Source organism: Hyla sarda, chromosome 12 (assembly GCF_029499605.1).
Source record: "Hyla sarda isolate aHylSar1 chromosome 12, aHylSar1.hap1, whole genome shotgun sequence".
Classification (NCBI taxonomy): Eukaryota; Metazoa; Chordata; class Amphibia; order Anura; family Hylidae; genus Hyla; species Hyla sarda.
Window position 1 is genome coordinate 22,823,467 of NC_079200.1, and position 19,887 is coordinate 22,843,353.

The following is a 19,887-nucleotide window of genomic DNA, read 5'->3' on the forward strand; positions in this document are numbered from 1 at the left end:
TATGTTTTTATTAAAGTAAAGAACCCATAAGAATGCTTAGAAGAAGAAGCAAAGAATTCCACAATGAGCATGTCAATATCATGTCATAAGCATTTATCATGTCAGGAATCCGCGGCTTAGTAGTAGAAGATGTCCTCCGGACAATTAACATTTGGTGTGGTGGACGTGTTCGGGAGTGTGGATGATCTTCACAGAATGGTGGGACACTTCAGAAGATGGAAAAAAGAGGAAAGAAGTTTAATATTTGTTTACTTGTTTATGAAAGCCCAGTAACCTTAAAGGGGCACATAGGTTTCTCTGGTATGTAAAAAGACAAAAGTATTTATTGTAAAACATGGTAAGTTGGTTCCCCTTAACAAATTTGCTTTTGGGCCCTGAAGCTTCATAATACGTTCCTGTTGGGAGTTGAGTAGTTGAGTGTCCTCTGAAACACTTGAGCAACCAATAAGATTATAGATTTCAGTTTTTAGAAAACCTTTAAACCAATAGGTTGGTATGGACATCATGCTCCATCAGATGCCGTGCTTAGAAGGTATTCACTCTTTGAAACATTATGACTAGGGGACATGATGGCTCCTATAGAAACAATTATAAAATAACAAAAGGGATTTTCTAGGCTGAAATAAATGATGGCCTACCCAGTACAAATTAGATTTAGAGAGCCACAGTGACCAAACTACATGGTAAATGTGGCCAGAAGCCATCCTCCGTACAATGTATATTGTGACCTTTAATCCAATCCCCCATGTTTCTCTGTACATGTATACCGGCCTAATTTAAGAAACTTTAGATGGAATGTCCCTTTAAGAAGTTATAAGCTCCAGTTCTGTCCCCAAATAGCATTCTATTGTGTGTGTGTGTGTGTGTGTGTGTTTGTTTGTTTTTTCTTGTTTGTTTTTTTGTTTGTTTTTTTAACTTACCCTCTTTGGTGCTTGAAAGGTGGTGTCCAGAAACACTGGAAAACAAAATTAAGTGAAAATTCTGATAGATTTCTACATTCAAGAAGCAACTTCATCAGTTACATAATTGCATATTATTTTGGAATAAATGTTAAGTACATCAAATGTTTATAAATCTATTTAAAGATTTCCCAAATTTAATTTCAGTTTCTCTGTCATTAGTAAAATCTGTTGACAAAAGTTTTGATTAGTCAGGGTCCAAGAGTCCAGACTCCACCACCAATCTCAAAAATGATTGGTGGTGGATAAGCTAGCGGCAATGTGTTTCATTCCCTAGCTTTAAAAGCAAAAACTGTTAGTGTTGGGCCAGTTGGTGTTATTTTGAAGGGTGATAATTCGCTCCTCCTCGAATTGGGGGTATGTTGGGGTGGATAATTTCCTAGTTCACTGTGTTTTGCGTCCCACTGCAGGAGACAGGCTCTATTGCAAGTCTATGGAGCTTGTCTCATGCAGCGAGACGGAAAAGGCAACGGAAAGAGGATTTAGGCACATAACCACACATTTTACTGGCTTGTTCTAGTGATTGATGGGGGTCTAAACACTCATGTCAACAGTTTTTTTTTCTAATGGCGGGAAATCTTTAGGTTTTAGAACATATTTTGTAAAAATAAAACCATTATCACTTACTGGATGTCGTGACCATCAATCAGGCGCTTGTATGTGGCGATCTCCATTTCCAGATGTGTTTTCTGGTCCATTAGGATCTTATATTCATGGTTCTGGCGTTCTAGGTCTGCACGGATCTGTGACAACTCAGACTCAACATTGTTGATCAGACATTGCAACTGGGCAAGTTGGGAGCCAAAAGTGGCCTCTGTCTCGGCCAATGTGCCTTCCAAAGCGGATTTCTGCAGCATGAAAACAGAAATGAGGCATGGGTTGTATTCCGACTAATCCGACTGTAATTTAGTACCAAAATCTATACTCATTTATACCTAAATCTATAGATATATTTTGGTAATGAGGCTATACTCACCATGCTTTGTTGGCTTTGTAGTTCAATCTCAAGAGTCTGGACGCTGCGTCTTAGTTCAATGACCTCAGTTTGGACAGATTGCAATTGTTCAGAACCAGATGCCATCTGACGGTTCAGCTCTTCGCTCTGGTAAATAATAATAATAATGAAATGCCCTATGAAGACTTTATTTTGTCCAATTCGTTTAGATGGTCAATAATATATATTATTTTATTTTTGCTTTGACATGGTAGATAGCAAAAGTGTTTTTTCTTCACAGGTACAAAAAAGTTCTAGTTTCTCAATCTGTTGTTGTTGCTTGCTAAATTCAGGAAGGTAAAGTAAGAAAAACATACCCTTTGGAGGAACATGCTCTCAACTTCTCTCATGTTCCTTTCCATGAGGTTTTCATATTGTTCACGGATCTCAGACAATACTCTGTTCAGATCCATTGATGGGGCTGCATCCAATTCCACATTGACTCTGGCTCCCAACTGAGCGCGCAGAGAGTTTACTTCCTAAAATCAAACAGATAATGGTTGGTCTAAAAATCCATATGTATATTTCCAGTTGAATTGGATTTTCTTTTGCTATACTGTTGCGTTACAAACATTCTGTACAGACATTGATAATATCATATTAATAATTCAAAATGATCACCTCCTCGTGGCTCCTCTTCATCTGTAGAAGCTCCCCTTGAAGGTTTTGGACTTGACTCTCCAAGTCACATACCTCCCGATTTAGCTCTTCTAGGACACGACGCAAGCCATTAACATCAGACTCAACGTTGTTTCTAAGTCTAAGCTCCATCTCATATCTAAAAAGAAGGACAAGCACCAGATTAAGGATATGGACAGCAACAGTGTTAGCAGCAATTGAGTCTATAAGTGATAATTCTGGATCTAAAATAGTCTTTAATATGGATATAACCTACTTATTCTTGAAGTCATCAGCAGCCAGTCTGGCATTGTCGATTTGCAGCACAATTCTGGCATTTTCCATAGTGGTAGAAGATATCTAAATGAAATAGAAGAAAATTGTGTTGAATAATCCAGAGGAGGCCATCATGGAATTTACAGTATTGTAATTGTGGAGCTGTAAGGTAATGCAAAGAGTCAACCTACTGACAATTATTTGCTCCCTCAATTTACCTCTCCACCTTAGTCAAGTACCATGTCAGTCTCACGTTGCATGGACTTACAACTTTTTTGGTATGTATTAAGAAAAAATAGCATTTATACTGCATATGTCATTTGGAGATTGGTATCCATGAAGTGAACACCTAGGACAAAGGGAAGACAGCTGCTACTCAATGTATTAAAGTCTACACAGGAGTTTTCCCTGTTTCTAGCAAAGGAGAGTGGACATTGTGAAATTGCCTTATCCAGACCCATTCACAACCCACAGTACTACACTAGGAGTACTCTACTAGTGGTTTCTGAAGATACTTTTTGGTGGGAAAAATATTATTTGGATTTAAAATATATGTTGAATTAATACTTGTGATTAAATTCCATATTCTGAAAAATTCCGCATATACATGTAAAATGTCTTAACATCCTCACCTGGCTTTGAAGGTCCTGGATAGTTCTAAAGTAGCTGCTGAAATCAGGAAGGCTGCTGGGTTGGTTCCTGTCATACCACTCTCTTATATTCCTCTCAAGTTGGGCATTTTCTTGTTCCAAAGATCGAACCTTCTCAAGGTAGGAAGCCAGTCGATCATTTAGATGTTTCATGGTTTCTTTCTCATTGACATTGAAGAGACCATCACCCTTCCAAATGCTGTGGCCTCCAAAACCACCAAAGTGACTGTTGTGACCCTGGACACCTCCAAATCCATACCCATGACCTAAAGAAGTATGTTTGGAAATAGAGATTCCTTTTCCTCCACATCCTCCATGGACACTTGGGGTCCTGTAATGACCACCATGATGGGATAGGCTGGAGCTTCCATGATGTACTTTATGAAATCCTCCATGATGAGATCCATGGGATGATCCATGTTGGGAGATTTTATGTGAATCTCCATGATGCACCTTGTGGTGGAGAGTTGAGATATGGCTGGTGATCCTATGGCCGGTCCCCTTGATGGAACCAGCTGTAGAATGACTTGACTTGATACAATGGCTCATGTTGAGAGTTCTGCAAAACTTAGTCTGCTTCTTCTTTAAAAATCCAAGTGTAAGTGCCCATTTTATAAAAGACAGCAGAGGGGGTGTTGCAAAAAGCAAAATGATTTACAAGCATTGTGTTTCATTTCATTTGACCATTAATGAGATTTATATTAAAGACATTTGTGTGATTGCTTGAGAAAGATCATAGGGAAGGTGGAAACTATGACATGTTTATTGCAGCGCTGTTCAACAGCGTTATATTCACCACACCTATCCAGCTACATTGAAAGGTTTGGAAGCCAGCATTATGGGCACATGAAAGAGCGCTCATGGCTATTGATGTACTGTATATTGAGAATAGGATTGCTTGGAAAATTAAAATGTATGAAAAAAAAAACATTAAAGGGTTACTCATTAGACATCTTATCTCCTATCCAAATGATAGGGGTTAAGATGTCTGATCGCAGGGGTTCTGCCGCTGGGGACCCCCGTGATCTCACTGCTGCACCAGCATTTGTTTAGAGCATCGGGTGCAGCGCCAGAGGCTCGTGATGTCACGGCCACACACCCTCAATGCAAGTCTATGGGAGGGGGCGTCACGCCCCCTCCCATAGACTTGTATTGAGGGGGCATGGCCATGACGTCACAAGCGGGACGTGGCGGTGACATAACGAGCCTCCGCCCTGCATCACCTGTCATCCGGCACCGGATGTCTGGGATGCCGCAGCAGAGATCGCGGGGGTCCCCAGCGGCAGAATAAGATGTCTAGGAGCAGAGTACACCTTTTAGAAAAGGTCACCAATGATATGTTGACTACAGGGTGTTCTATTGCAGAGATCCCCTCCCCCCAGACATCAGGTGTAATGTTTGGGGAACTGTCTGGCAATTACATTAACATGGTCTAAGGTGATAGGAGGTGCTCAACCCCAAGTGCAGTTGTGCACCTACGTTGGAGTGGAGGACCTGCACTTGTGGACCACAATATGGGTTCACTCCTCTGGTAAATGTAAACAATGACATTAGCTAACTCTCAAAACTGATGTAAAATTTAGACATTAGCCAGTATATCCTTATATGAAAGACATACCTGAGCCCACACACCACGCCAAGGTTTCTCAAGTGGTACGGGACCTAACACTAAACCTAACTGGCCGGATAAATAAAGCCAGGAACCAAATGACGGCAGCCTTAGGTCCGACTTGCAGACTGCTCCCCAGTTATTTCCAGTGTGGGCTAAGAACATATACAATGGGAGGGGGAGACAGGCCACAAGCGGCACCTGTCTGGCAAGTGTATAATTTTCCTGCAGCACCCCTACAGTGGAAATCAGGCATTACATAGTGATCATTCTTATGTATGGTCTTATACCCAATCATATCCTTTTTATAATCTCTTGCAGCCCCTTATTTGTAACCTGTTATTTTGAATAACTATAATATTATAGAACAAATACACTGTGCAACAATATGCATTAGGCAGAAGAGATCTTTTATTTATGAAGTGCTAAAGGCAGCAAGTTACAGACAATACCAGTGAAGTATAATAAACACAATTAATAGGACTAAAGCACATACAGCCAAACAATAGGCCATAGATGTAATTCCAAGTAGATAAAGTTAGAAACAATGGATCGATATGTTGATTTTAAAGATCACATATTGCAAGTGATAGAATTATAGCATAGCACAATATAACACTAAGCCATAATACAAAGATGGCTACATTGAACACCATTATAAATAGACACGATAGATGGCTACACCCGTAAGGGGTTAAAGTCTTTTTGGATATAACTATTAAGACGGTTGCCAGAGACAAGAAAAAAGGTACACTTTTTCCAAAAATCACACTACTCTTGTCTATGTATAATATTACTGGTCAATCTCATACAATTAAATCGGCATGACCTGCAATACCATATACAACCTTTAGGCAAGAATGGCACTGCTGGAAGATAAAGATGCATTTTCCAATTCCAAGCAACCCTATTAAAGGGGTACTCCGGCGCTTAGACATCTTATCCCCTATCCAAAGGATAGGGGATAAGATGCCTGATCGTGGGGGTCCCGCCGCTGGCCCTGTGGTCGTCGGTAATCAGACCCAGAGCGAACATGCTCCTGGGACTGATTATAAACGGGGTGCGGCGTGCAAGATCACGCGGGACCCCAGCGATCAGGCATCTTATCCCCTATCCTTTGGATAGGGGATAAGATGTCTAAGCGCCGGAGTACCCCTTCAACAATGCCAATGAAGCAAGTCAATTTACTAGCATAGAATAACATAACTACTGTAAGTCTTGTCCAGTGGATTTATTATTGATATTGCCTTTTAAATGATAAGCGCTTAAGAAATCTTATTGAAATAAGTAAGTAGACATCACACTGGATATTGAGAGGAATGGTTTCCCTTTGCCAACTTTCCACTTTATTCCCCAAGGCCCCAAACCAGTAAAACTCACCCTATAGTCATACTACAAATAAATGCTGATCTCCATTATAAATGGATATCTAAAGCTCATAGAAATAAATTCCATCTTCAGTCAACACTGTATTGGGTCCTGATGATTAGATAATCACTTGGCTTGGTGACCATGTTCCTTGGTTTGGTGGGGTTTTCCATGGTCAGAATCTTGATGTTTTTCATGATGTCTTGGGAGGTTAAGTGATACTGCAATGAAAATACATAAAGTTTGATAAAATCAATGTCTTTATCTTTTGGGGATTTAGCTTTAAGGGTTAAAGCGTACCTGTCATAGTGCAAAAAAAAAAAGTGATATCTTACTCAGAACCTAATCCTGATCATGTACATATCATTATTATGTGTCTATGACCTATATTCCCTTAACAAATAGCATTTACATGTTGCTCACTTGATTTTTGTTCTTGCCTTGTGGAGGGACGTGTCCATCTCTCTCCCTCACTGTGATGACTCATCTGCTCTAAGTCTGGGAGCAGCCTGGCAGTCTGCAAATCACTGTACAGTAGATTTTATTCATTCATTTTCTATCTGTTTCTAATAAAGCTGGATGCTAATCAACATAGCTGTCCCTATGTGTGTCATTCAGCTTTCACAGACTCCTGAATGTCCAATCAGCTTCTTTGTCATTTAGGAGTCAGAAAGCTTTGGCTGTTCAAGCATGCTGGGAGTTGTAGTTTTGCAACAGCTGGAGCTGCAGTGTTTGTAAAGCACTGTGTTAGGGCAGTGATGCCTTTAGCTGTTGCAAAACTACAACTCCCAGCATGCCCACACATCCTTTGTCTGTAGTTTTGCAAGAGCTGGAGGCACACAGCTGGAGAATACACAGCTCTAAAACAGAGTTTTACAAAGATTGCACCCCCAGCTGTTGCAAAACTACAACTCTGATCATGGGAGTTGTAGTTTAGGAACAGCTGAAGGCTGTAGTGGTGTAGTAGTGATCTCCTACACTGGATACCAACACACTTTACGGCCGGTATCCAGTATGCTGCAAAATACAGAGTAGTCTGTTGGCATAAAGATAGATTACCGCTAGTGGCGGCTATTTTCATTTTAGATTTTTTTGTAAAATGTACTTTCTTTTTAATAAATGTATATTAAAAAAAAGTCATCTTATCAGTAGTTCTACAAAATATAAAAAGTGTTTTTCCTCTTTAAAGAGGTAGATGTCAAAAGGGGAAGGGCCTCTCCGACACATAAGAAGATACCAGTATGAAAAATGGTAAATGTAATTGATTAAAAAAACAAACAGTGCCTCTTCTTTCCTCAGGTTGTGTGCAGTATTACAATGTGGCTCAATTCACTTCAATGGAATTAAGTTGCTGTACTACAAACAATTTGTGACAAGAGTGGTGCTGTTTCTAGGAAATATATATATATATATTTTTTCTTTCTTTTTTTCTAATCATGGATAACCCCTTTATTTATTCAGTCATCATTAAGTTGAGGAATTTAGAATGTTATCATTCATTGACATATATTATGTGATTGTGATACTTACTATCTTTGTTCATGTTTTCCTGATGGCGCTGCTCTGGCATGCTACAACAAATAGTATGTACAATGTAAAATTAGTAAGGTTATTATAGGGAAAGTTTCTTATCTTATCTAGTTTTGAAGAAGCCCCATAAGGTCATCATTTGGGATGTTCCCATAGAGATGATATACAGTATATGGCAGTAACTGAAAACACCCATCAAAGATTAAAGAAGTTCTGGCTTGTTGGGGGTACTTGAAGTAAGCAAGGAGCCACTAACACTACTTGAGAGCTCAAGATCTCAACTCCAGGCCCCAAAAGTTCATATTTCTGGGACTACTGTAGTATTATCCTAAAGGGGTATTCTGGCTTCATACATCTTATCCCCTACCCCTAAAGGATAGGGGATAAGATATATGATCGCAGGGGTCCCGCTGCTGGGGACCACCGTGATCTCAGTGCAGCCCCCCGCACTCTGTACCGGGCGCTGCCTCCGAGACGGGGACGTGATGTCACGCCCCCTCCATTCATGTCTATGGGAGGGGGCGTGACGGATGTCCCATAGACATGACTGGAGGGGGCATCATGTCCCCGTCTCAGAGGCAGCGCCCGGCACAGAATGCTGGGGGCTGCATCGAGATCGCGGGGGTCCCCAGCAGCGGGACCCCTGCGATCATACATCTTATCCCCTATCCTTTGGATAGGGGATAAGATGTATAAAGCTGGAATACCCCTTTAAGAACGCACTTACTGTGAGTGCATCAGGGATTACTACTGTCTTCTCTATGGAATGAACTTAAAGTGAACCTCAGAGTCATCACTCACGAACCACAAATCATCAGGGTGGCCCCGGTGGCTTCTCAATGCCTTATTGGCTCTCATTGACAGATCTCTCGCTATACTAAAACAAGGAGAGATCTGTTAATCAAGGTTAGTGGGGTTGGAAGAAGTTGGCAGTAGTGATGAGCAGCAGGGGCCATATTCGAATGTATTGACGATTATTCGTCCTATTCTCTAGAAATCGCATATTCGCTATACTCCTTCACTTTTTCCCCCCATGTGAAAATTTGCATAGAAAATTTGCATCTGAAAATTCCCATAAAAATTAGCATGTGAAAAAAAAAATTTGCATAGGAAATTCACAGAAACATTTGCATAAAAATTTGCATGTGAAAAAAAAAATATATAGCACTATTTTCTAAATATTCGCGAAATCGCGAAGTGCCGATATTCACGCTAAAAATTTGCACTCAACACTATTGCCAAGAATCACCACTATGATTTTTTAGTTTGGGCAGCATGTACAAAATGACAGATTCCCTTAAAGGGGTACTCCAGCGCTTAGACATCTTATCCCCTAGGATAGGGGATAAGATGCCTGATCGCGGGGGTCCCGCCGCTGGAGACACCCGTGATCGTGTACGCCGCACCCCTTTATAATCAGTCCCCAGAGCGTGTTCGCTCCGGGTCTGATTACTGTCGATCACGGGGACGGAGCGTTGTGACGTCACGGCTCGGCCCCCGTGTGACGTCCCGGCTGTCATGCCCCCTCCCATAGGTTTGCATTGAGGGGCGGAGCCGTGATATCCCACGGGGGCGGAGCCGTGATATCACATTGCTCCGTCCCCGTGATCGAAAGTAATCAGACCCGGAGCGAACACGTTCCGGGGACTGATTATAATGGGGTGCGGCGTGCAAGATTACGGGGGTCCCCAGCGGCGGGACCCCCGCGATCAGGCATCTTATCCCCTATTCTAAGCGCTGGAGAACCCCATTAAAATCATAACCTTTTGAAAATACTGACTTGGAATTTTCTAGAACCAAAGCTCTGAAACCTTTGGTTCATGTTTTAGTGGCTTTATCGAGCGGTATATTTATTATTATAAACATTTCACTTACTGGAGGTCCTGTTCTTCAAGCAGTCTTTTGTATGTGGTGATCTCCATCTCTAGGTAGGTAGTTTGGTCCATAAGAATCTTGTACTCATGGATCTGGCGTTCCAGTTCTGAGCGGATCTTTGAGAGCTGATTTTCTACATTGTCGATAAGGCTTTGTAAATGGGAAAGCTGGTTGCCAAATGTTGCTTCAGTCTCTGCCAAGGAGCACTCGAGAGCTGATTTCTGAAAACAGATGAAAAGCTTGTTTTAAACCAGGTTGAATTTATTGACGACTCCATCTTCTAGCTATGGTAGAACCTTTTTTAAAATGACCACCCAAAATGGCAGTAAAGGGGTACTCCGCTGGAAAACATTTTTTTTTTTTATCAACTCTGGGCCAGAAAGTTAAACAGATTTGTAAATTACTTCTATTTAAAAATCTTAAAGGAGTACTCCAGCACAAAATAACTTATCCCCTATCCAAAGGATAGGGGATAAGTTATAGATCGTAGGGGGTCCGAGCGCTGGGGGCCCCCGGGATCTCCTGGACGGGGCCGCGGCAGTCTGCAGGAAGTGAAGTTTCCTCCCCAGCAGAAAGGCGCGGCAGACACTCCCCCTCCATGTATCTCTATGGGGTACATGGAGGGGGCGTGTTGGCCGCCACGTCATGCGGGGACGGAACGCCCCCTTTCCTGTATATTGCCGCGACCCCGTACCGGAGATCGTGGGGGGCCCCAGCGCTCAGACCCCCCGAGATTTATAACTTATCCCCTATCCTTCGGACACCTCTGCCCATGTCAGGAAATGTCCAGAGCAGGAGAGGTTTGCAGTGGGGATTTGCACCTACTCTGGACAGTTCCTAAAATGGACCAGAGAACTGTGGTCAGACAGAAAAGAAATTCAATAAGAAAATAACTTCCTGTGTAGTATACAGCAGCTGATAAGTACTGGAAGGATTAGGTTTTTTTTTTAAATAGAAGTATTTTACAAATCTGTTTATCTTTCTGGCCCCAGTTGATTTAAAAAAATAAAAATGTTTTCCAGCGGAATACTCCTTACAAATGGTCTCTTTAGAGAAAGCCAATATGCAAAAATTATGAAAAAAAGAAAATTAAGATTTCTTACAGAAACTTTGGTTTTCTCAAAAGACCCAAAAAACTAATGAACCCAAAGGAGGGTAAGGGGTCATCAATGCAGAGAATCACCAACTCCTGGGCCAAAGCCTGGAGAAACTCACACCCCTATATATTGTGCCCCCTCCTATAAAATATAACTTTTATTGATTCAGAATAAAATCCTTAAACTCTTAAAGGGGTACTCCCTTGGGAAACTTTTTTTTTTTTTTTTTAAATCAACTGGTGCCAGAAACTTAAACAGATTTGTAAATTACTTCTATTAAAAAATCTTAATCCTTCCAGTACTTTTTAGGGGCTGTATACTAAAGAGAAATCCAAAAAAGAAATGCATTTCCTGTGATGTCCTGACCACAGTGCTCTCTGTTGATCTCTGCTGTCCATTTTAGGAACTGTCCAGAGCAGGAGAAAGTCCCCATAGCAAATGTATGCTGCTCTGGACAGTTCCTAAAATGGACAGCAGAGGTCAGCAGAGAGCACTGTGGTCATGACATCAGAGGAAATGCATTTCTTTTTTGGATTTCTCTTTAGTATACAGCCCCTAAAAAGTACTGGAAGGATTAAGATTTTTTTTAATAGAAGTGATTTACAAATCTGTTTAACTTTCTGGCACCAGTTGATTTAAAAAAAAAAAAAAGTTTTCCACAGGAGTACCCCTTTAAGGGTTTTATTCTGAATCAATAAAAGTTATATTTTATAGGGGGGCACAATCTATAGGGGTGTGAGTTTCTTGGGCTTTGGCCCAGGAAATGGTGATTCTCTGTTTTCTCAATAAGATGACTATTTGGAAAGGTTCTACTGTACTATTATAAGGTTCACTCACTGTGAAAACCCCAACAACCAAGTCTTCAAATCATACACCCAAACAGTGATGCCAAGGAAATACAAGGGACATGTATACCTTCATAATCATCCATAATTAAAACGACTTGCAGTACTCTATCCACACATCTCTTAGGGTTTGTATCACATTTTCTTTTATCACTAAATAACCTTACATTTACTATCTACCTAATGTATTTTCATAAAAAACTGTATGTACCATGCTAAGTTGACTTTGCAGTTCAATCTCCAGTGTCTGCAGGCAACGCTTAAGGTCAAGGACTTCCGTTTGCACTGTCTGCAGTTGTTCAGACCCAGAAGCCACCTGGCGGTTCAGTTCTTCACTCTGAAAAAGAATTCAGATTACGTCACAAATGAAGAGTAAATTAGATTAAAGGGGTACTCCACTGCTCAGCATTTGGAACAAACTGTTCCAAACACTGGAGCCAGCGCCGGGAGCTTGTAACGCCATACCCATGCCCCCTAATGACGTCACGCACCGCCCCCTCAATGCAAGTCTACGGGAGGGGGCGTGACTGCCGTCACGCCCCCTCCCGTAGACTTGCATTGAGGGGGTGGGACGTGACATCATGTGGGGGCAGGGCTATGACATCACGAGCTCCCGGCATCGGCTTCAGCGTTCGGAACTGTGTATTCCAAACGCTGAGCAGCGGAGTACCCCTTTAAGGAATTTCTGCCAAGTTGAGTAAAACTGTCTACAGAAATTTACCCTAGCAATGAACATGCTCTCAACCTCCTTGAGGTTCCTGTCCATCAAGTTTTCATATTGCTCTCGAATTTCAGATAAGACTCTGTTGAGGTCTACAGATGGTGCGGCATCCACTTGCACATTGATCCTGGCTCCCAGCTGGTTGCGCAGAGCAGTGAGGTCCTTCCAAGACACAAGACAAAAAAAACTCTGTTGTGAACCATCCATATGCTTACATAGAAAACAACAAATAAACAGTGCGGCAAAAGGGGCAAAGACATGTATAGGAGGGGATGGTAAACTGCTGCATACACACTATATCCCCAATGCCCCATGCCCAAGGGACCCCGCGATCAGACATCTTATCCCCTATCCTTTGGATAGGAGATAAGATGTCTAGGGGCTGAATACCCCTTTAAGGCTAAATACTTATGATCTTATAATTTACCTCTTCTTGATGTTTCTTCATCTGAAGCAATTCATCCTGCAAACTTTGAAGTTGCATCTCCAGATCTGCCCTTTCTATGCATAAGCCTTCAAGAACTTTGCGTAATCCATTCAAGTCCGTCTCAACAAAGTTTCTCAATCTAACCTCCATTTCGTATCTTGGACAGAAACAACAGAAAGCAATTGGAAACGTGTGTCTTACATACAGCACTGTAGTAGTTACGATCTGCAGTTAGAATTAAAGATGAGTGACTCTACAGTAAGGTTCCGAAAACCTGAATATTATCATTTATTTATCAATTAACTTAGTGTTGTAAAAGTCATTTGACTGTTCAAGAGCCGTCTGGTAGGATTCCTGGGGAATCGGAAAACAGAATGACTTTTACAAGACTAAACGAACCGATTCACTAGATTCTAATTCTTCAAATCTTTCTGTAGTTTTGCTCATTTCTACTTGCAGTCTAAAAACATACCACTGCCATAAACTATATAATTTTACTCATGATTTGATTTTCTAGCCATTGTAGCTACACATTATCAATGCTTTTCTTTTACTATACTGCAATCTGGTTGAACCTACTTGTTCTTGAAGTCATCAGCCGCTAGTCTTGCATTATCAATCTGAAGGACAATCTTTGAATTTTCCACAGAGGCTGCTGTTATCTGTTATGGTGAAAACATTAAGCAAAGTGTTATGTGAATTCGTGACCACCAGAAAAATGGGGAGAATAATGAATTGGCACTGGATATGACACTGCTAGTATGCTATGATTGAATGGAAATGGAGTGTGTATAAACCAGGTAGGATAACAGGAGGTGCTTCACGAAAAAAAGAAAGGATTCCAATAGATGAGATACCAAGAAGAATGAAGGACTGAGCACTCACCTGGCATGTATCCTGAGGAGGTGTCTGATCACCAAACGGGGTCTTCTGCAGGGAGGCGGTAGATGGAACGGGGGGAGCTCAGACGCTGGCCGCGGTCCATATCACGCCAATCGGCGCTTCGTCATGGCTGACAAAGCGCCAATTGGCGTGATACGGACCATGGCCGGCATCTGAGCTCCCCCCGTTCCATCCACCGCCTCCCTGCAGAAGACCCCGTTTGGTGATCAGTCACCTCTTCAGGATACGTGCCGGGTGAGAGCTCCGTTCTTCATTCTTCTTGGTATGTCATGCTATGTAAATTCATTTTACAGTACAATATATTTAAGTAGACATATAAATCTTCGAAACGCAAAACTTCTTCAGATACAAGTATCACTTACCTTATTTTGAAGTTCCGCAATGGTCTTGTAGTAATGTTGGAAATCGGGCAGTGATGTATGAGCATTTTTCTCATACCATTCACAGATCTTCTTCTCAAGTTGAGTATTTTCTTGTTCTAGAGAACGGACCTTTTCAAGATAGGTAGCAAGACGGTCATTCAGAAGTTGCATTGTTTCCTTCTCATTGACGCTGAAAAATCCCTCAGTCTTCCAACCACCATGGCTCCCAATGTTGTTAAAATGGCTTTCATGATTATGGCTACTGTGTCCACTTCCATAGCTGCTTCCATGGCTCAAAGAAGAATGTTTGGAAAAGACAAGTGGCTTGATGGGTCCACTATGAGAATTATGAGATATATGATGAACCTTATGGTATCCTCCATAATGGGAACCTCCATGATGACTTGAAGACATATGGCTGGGAAGTTTGGGAGAGTGACTGCTAAGATGAACACTTGGCTTGAAGTGTCCAGAAAGAGAATGGGTCTGCTTGTGCTGGCTGTGACTCATGTTGATAAAGATGGATTGTTGAACTTGGTTCGATCTCAGTGTATCTTCTTTGGAAGAGACGTTGATGATTTGTAACATATGGGCCTCCTTTTTATATACTGTGAATACTTTGGGGCGTAAAAATGGATGTGTAATTTCCATACAATTATTCCGATTCTCAGTCCTTTCTTGTTGTCAGCACATTTCTCAAAATGACCTAAATTAAGTCTATTTGGCTATTTTCGGATCATCAGAGGGAATACTCATATCGAGCAATGGCTGTCATCAGTTGTAATTCTCTTTTAAGCCTAATTATTTCAATTAGATCAAATGGCAAAAAAGTAAACTTATGACCCACCCCGTTGACTTCAATTCTTAAGTGTTAGGGCATCAAAGATTTCATTTATACATTGTTTATGGGTGTTGAGTACAAAACACTCTCTTAACTTTTTGATATTATTACAGTACATATGTAATATTAATATAATATGAGGTTATGTATAATATTAAAATTTTGCAAAAGGGTCTTCATATTATTTTCCTACAGCAAATATAAAGGGGAAAGAAGGATGTTGGGCTTCTGATCCTTTGTAGCCATATGAAATGAACTTATGAATGATGTGTATATCAGAGGGTTATTTCCTTCTTCACATTGTAGCATAAAAAATAGTGTGATACTGCACTGGTTAGCACTGTTGCCTGGCAGCACTGAGGTCCAAGGTTAAAATACCACCAAGGACAATATCTGCAAGGGGTTTGTATGTTCTCCCCATTTGTGTGGGTTTCCTCCAGGCACTCTGAGTTCCTTCCACACTCCAAAAACATATTGATGGGTGAATTTAGATGGGGACAGGGACAAATTTGAGGGATGAAAATCCTTGCACAGTGCATGTAGTGTATATAAATAAAGGAATTATTATTACTGTTATATACATATATATATATATATATATATATATATATATATATATACAGGGACGGACTGACCGGCCGGTCCATTTGGCCGTGGTCCGAAGGCCCAGCTGGGAAAAGGGCCTGCTGTCCGCCACCTGTCACATCAAATCTTTAAAAAAAAAAAAATGTATATATTTATTTTTAAATAGCCGGGCCCGTCAAGGGGGGCCCGGAGCTGTTACAGTTATTCCGCTCCCAGACAGCCACTGTAGCGGCAGCCCTTTAAGAGAACCGCTGCCTAGGAGCGGCGCTTAGGTCATGTGAACTTCATATCCTGCAGTGCCAGAGTTTACTGCTGCCGCCAAAGACCAGTGCACCCGGCCTGTTTGTCCTCTGTGTACGGAGCCCTGCTTGTCCTCATTTTCCGGGAGCCCTGCATGTCCTCAGTGTAGTTGAGCCCTGCTTGTCTTCAGTGTTCAGTGCCCTGCTTGTCCTCAGTGTCCGCAAGCCCTGCTTGTCCTCAGAGTACAGTGCCCTGCATGTCCTCAGTGTCCGGGAGCCCTGCTTGTCCTCAGTGTGCAGAGCCCTGCTTGTCCTCAGTGTCCGGGAGCCCTGATTGTCCTCAGTGTCCAGAGCCCTAATTGTCCTCAGTGTCCAGGAGCCTTGCTTGTCCTCAGTGTCCGGGAGCCCTGCTTGTCATCAGTGTCTGGGAGCCCTGCTTGTCCTCAGTGTCCAGAGCCCTGCTTGTCCTCAGTGTACAGAACCCTACTTGTCCTCAGTGTACAGAGCACTGCTTGTCCTCAGTGTACAGAGCCCTGCATGTCCTCATTGTACAGAGCCCTGCTTGTCCTCAGTGCACAGAGCCCTGCTTGCCCTCAGTGTTCAGAGCCCTGCTTGTCCTCAGTGTACAGACCCCTGCTTGTCCTCAGTGTCCGGGAGCCCTGCTTGTCCTCAGTGTCCGGGAGCCCTGCTTGTCCTCAGTGTACAGAGCCCTGCTTGTCCTCAGTGTACAGAGCCCTGCTTATCCTCAGTGTACAGAGCCCTGCTTGTCCTCAGTGTGCAGAGCCCTGCTTGTCCTTAGTGTACAGAGCCCTGCTTGTTGTCAGTGTATGGAGCCCTCTCAGTGTACAGAGCCCCGCTTGTCCTCGGTGTACAGAGCCCTGCTGAAGTGCCCTGATCTCTCTGCTGGCTTTCACAGTCGGCATCTGCATGGACCCAAAAACAGGCTAGCCTGGTCAGGTGGGTGGCTTATGAATTGTATGTATCTTCTACATGCCTTTCACCGTTCCCTACATGATGGCACAGTCTGACATATAAGTTGTGTATGTGAAATATAACTTATATCTCTGACTGTGCCGTCATGTAGGGGGTGGTGAAAGGCATGTAGAAGATGGAGTAGGCTTCCCAACAGCACAGAGTATCTCTGGCAGGAACTGTAGTTAGGCAGACAGTCTGACTCACTGCAGTTCCCTCCAGAAATACTCTGTGCTGCTGGGCTAATTCTGTAATAAATCTAAGAGGCCTCAGCCTCACCTAGGCAAGAGGCAAAAAAGGTAAAGTGTATGGCTTATAAATGGACTAGTTGCTATTTTCTACCTGCCTTTCACCGCTCACTATATGATGTCAGAGATAAGAGTTATATACAGTATCTGACTGTGCCATCATGTAGTGAGCGGTGAAAGACATGTACTCAGGTGAAAACTTTTTTTTTTAAATCAACTGGTGCCAGAAAGTTAAACAGATATGTAAATTATTCAAACAGTGAGATAGGAAGGGGGGGAAGGGGGGGGGGGGGGAGCACACAAAAGGCAAACTACACCTGTCCTGGATGTCAGCACGGCCTCAGCAAACCAACTCTGTCTCCTACGGGGTGCACGTACACAAAGTATGAAGTATCAATAGTAGCAAAAAACAGAGCATGTACGTGCATTCACCACTCAGTGGAGACCATTGTGTGTAGAAGTCTGGTAATGGGAAGCTGGATCACAGCATCAGCGCAGGTAGAAGAGACTACGCCTGCAGTTTCGCACGTAAGTGTGTGCTTCTTCCGGCCTCACGCACTTGAGGCCGGAAGAAGCATGCATGTATGTGCAAAATTGCTGGCGTAGCCTCTGAGCACCATTCTACCTGCGCTGATGCTGTGATCCAGCTTCCCATTACCAGACTTCTACACACAATGGTCTCCACTGAGTGGTGAGTGCACGTACGTGCTCTGTTGTTTGCTAGATATCTAAATTATTTCTATAAAAATGTTATAATCCTTCCAGTACTTATTAGCAGCTATATACTACAGAATAAATTATTTTCTATTTGGGATTTCTTTTCTGTCAAGACCACAGTGCTCTCTGCTGACACATCTGTCCATTTTAGGAACTGTCCAGAGCAGGAGAAAATCCCCATAGCAAACATATCCTGCTCTGGACATTTCCCAAAATTAACAGAGGTGTCAGCAGAGAGCACTATGGTCGTGACAGAAAAGAAATCCCAAATAGAAGAGAATTTCTTCTGTAGTATACAGCAGCTAATAGGTACTGGAAGGATTAAGAATGTTTAATAGAAGTCATTTACAAATTTGTTTAACTTTCTTAAACAGAAGTTTTCCACCGGAGTATCCCTTTAAGGTGAAAGGTGAGTAGAGGCAGGAGCCAAGTTGGACTCGGTATCACAGACAGAGATCCCAAGTTGGCACAAAAAGGAGTAAGGGGTTTTAAGGCACTTGGTGTAGTCAAGGTGATTGGCATTGCCATCCCTCAAAGTACCCCTTAGCCTCAAGCGCACTGCACCCCGTATTCCTTTCTATGGCAAATATTCATATACATACTGGGAGGGAATAGGGGTGGGGCAGAGGTGGGGCCAGGGGTGGAGTCTTACTGGGGGCCCTTGCTTTATTTGGTCTGGGGGCCCTGAGTGGTGTCAGTCCGCCCCTGTATATATATATATATATATATATATATATATATATATATATATATATATATGTGTGTGTGTGTGTGTGTGTGTGATTAAATACTCTGGTGTTAATAAATTAAAAAAACAAGTGTCATGGAAAAAATACTGTTATTGGCTCATCAGAATTTATATTTATAAGCTTTTGGAGCACAGGAGGCCACTTCATCAGGCAAGTTTACAAGTGACTGACTAAAAGATAAACACAACTTTTGGACAGTACATCTTAAAGAAGGTGTCCAGTGCTATGAAATGTATCCCCTATCCGCAGGCTAGAGGATAAATGTCTGATCATGTGGGGTCCGACCGATGGGACTGCCTCTCACATAGAAATGAGTGGAGGGGGCTATTTTGTACCAGCTGACCTGCTTTGTGCAAAACATCACACACAGCAGCTCAGCTGTGGCCGAGTCGGGGCCCTGTACAGGAAATCATGGGGGTTCCAGTGTTCAGATTCCCTGCGATCAGACATGTATCCCCTATTCTGCAGATGGCGGATAGATTTCTTAGCACTTGAAATCTGCTTTAAGTCAAAGTAATGGAACAGAGGCTTTTGCTATGGATGGAAGAATGACCTAGGAGTTCATAAATCTTGAGTTAGTCTAGCACAGGGATGTGAAGTGTGTCATTACTTGCTGCTATACCTTTTCTTGGCTGGGCGATCTGCATCGGGTGCAGCAAATTTGCCCAGGGGCCCAGAGATGAGAAGTGATGATGTATGCCTCGTTGTTCAATCACTACATTAGTTGGACCAGTTTTACACCTTCTCTGCCAAGGTGAATCCTTAACTCAATGGGACTGAGCCCCGCCCTCTCCATGATCTCTATCGGGGACATTTATCAAAGCATTTAGTAGGTTTTTTTTTGCTTAAAATTGTTGCAAAAAAGTTGCATGTGCAACTACTCTATTTTTTGATGTCTTAGGTGCAGTGCCCTAAGCAAAAAAAATAAAAAAAAAATAAAAAAAGAAACTTGCTTACCAAAGCAAAAGGTGATTTTTGACTTGCAGTGGTCAGAGACCTATCAAGAGCGAAAGTCCCAAAAAAGTCACATTGCATGGAAAAACCTACTAAATTTACTCCAGCTCAGACAAGGGATTACGTGAAATTAATTCATCAACAGGCTGAAACCAGTTGATAAATAAGTCGCACATAAACAAAAAGATTGTAAGGAAAAAATAACTAAAAAAAAGTAATAGATAAGCAAACATTGATAAATATCCCTCATATTTGTATTTAAAACTTGATATTTGTATCTTTAGAAAAGTCCAGAAAAGAAAAAATTAGAAAGACTATGGTAAGATCAACACATTGTTCTCCATGACT

The 19,887-nt window shown here is 42.1% G+C and overlaps 2 protein-coding genes across 2 annotated transcripts; both read right to left on the reverse strand.

Annotated features, from left to right (window-relative positions):
* On the reverse strand, positions 1-3,665 carry LOC130297024 (keratin, type I cuticular Ha6-like). Its single transcript, XM_056549176.1, has 8 exons — positions 3,480-3,665; positions 2,849-2,931; positions 2,575-2,731; positions 2,271-2,432; positions 1,936-2,061; positions 1,587-1,807; positions 921-955; positions 1-206 (listed from the first exon to the last, which is right to left on the reverse strand). Exons 1-8 carry the CDS (start codon positions 3,648-3,650, stop codon positions 145-147), a joined length of 1,017 nt encoding a protein of 338 aa, XP_056405151.1. The 5' UTR covers positions 3,651-3,665; the 3' UTR covers positions 1-144.
* Positions 3,666-6,188: 2,523 nt separating this feature from the next.
* On the reverse strand, positions 6,189-15,097 carry LOC130296681 (keratin, type I cytoskeletal 19-like). Its single transcript, XM_056548490.1, has 8 exons — positions 14,235-15,097; positions 13,549-13,631; positions 12,970-13,126; positions 12,543-12,704; positions 12,033-12,158; positions 9,880-10,100; positions 8,005-8,045; positions 6,189-6,695 (listed from the first exon to the last, which is right to left on the reverse strand). Exons 1-8 carry the CDS (start codon positions 14,883-14,885, stop codon positions 6,601-6,603), a joined length of 1,536 nt encoding a protein of 511 aa, XP_056404465.1. The 5' UTR covers positions 14,886-15,097; the 3' UTR covers positions 6,189-6,600.
* Positions 15,098-19,887: the final 4,790 nt, after the last annotated feature.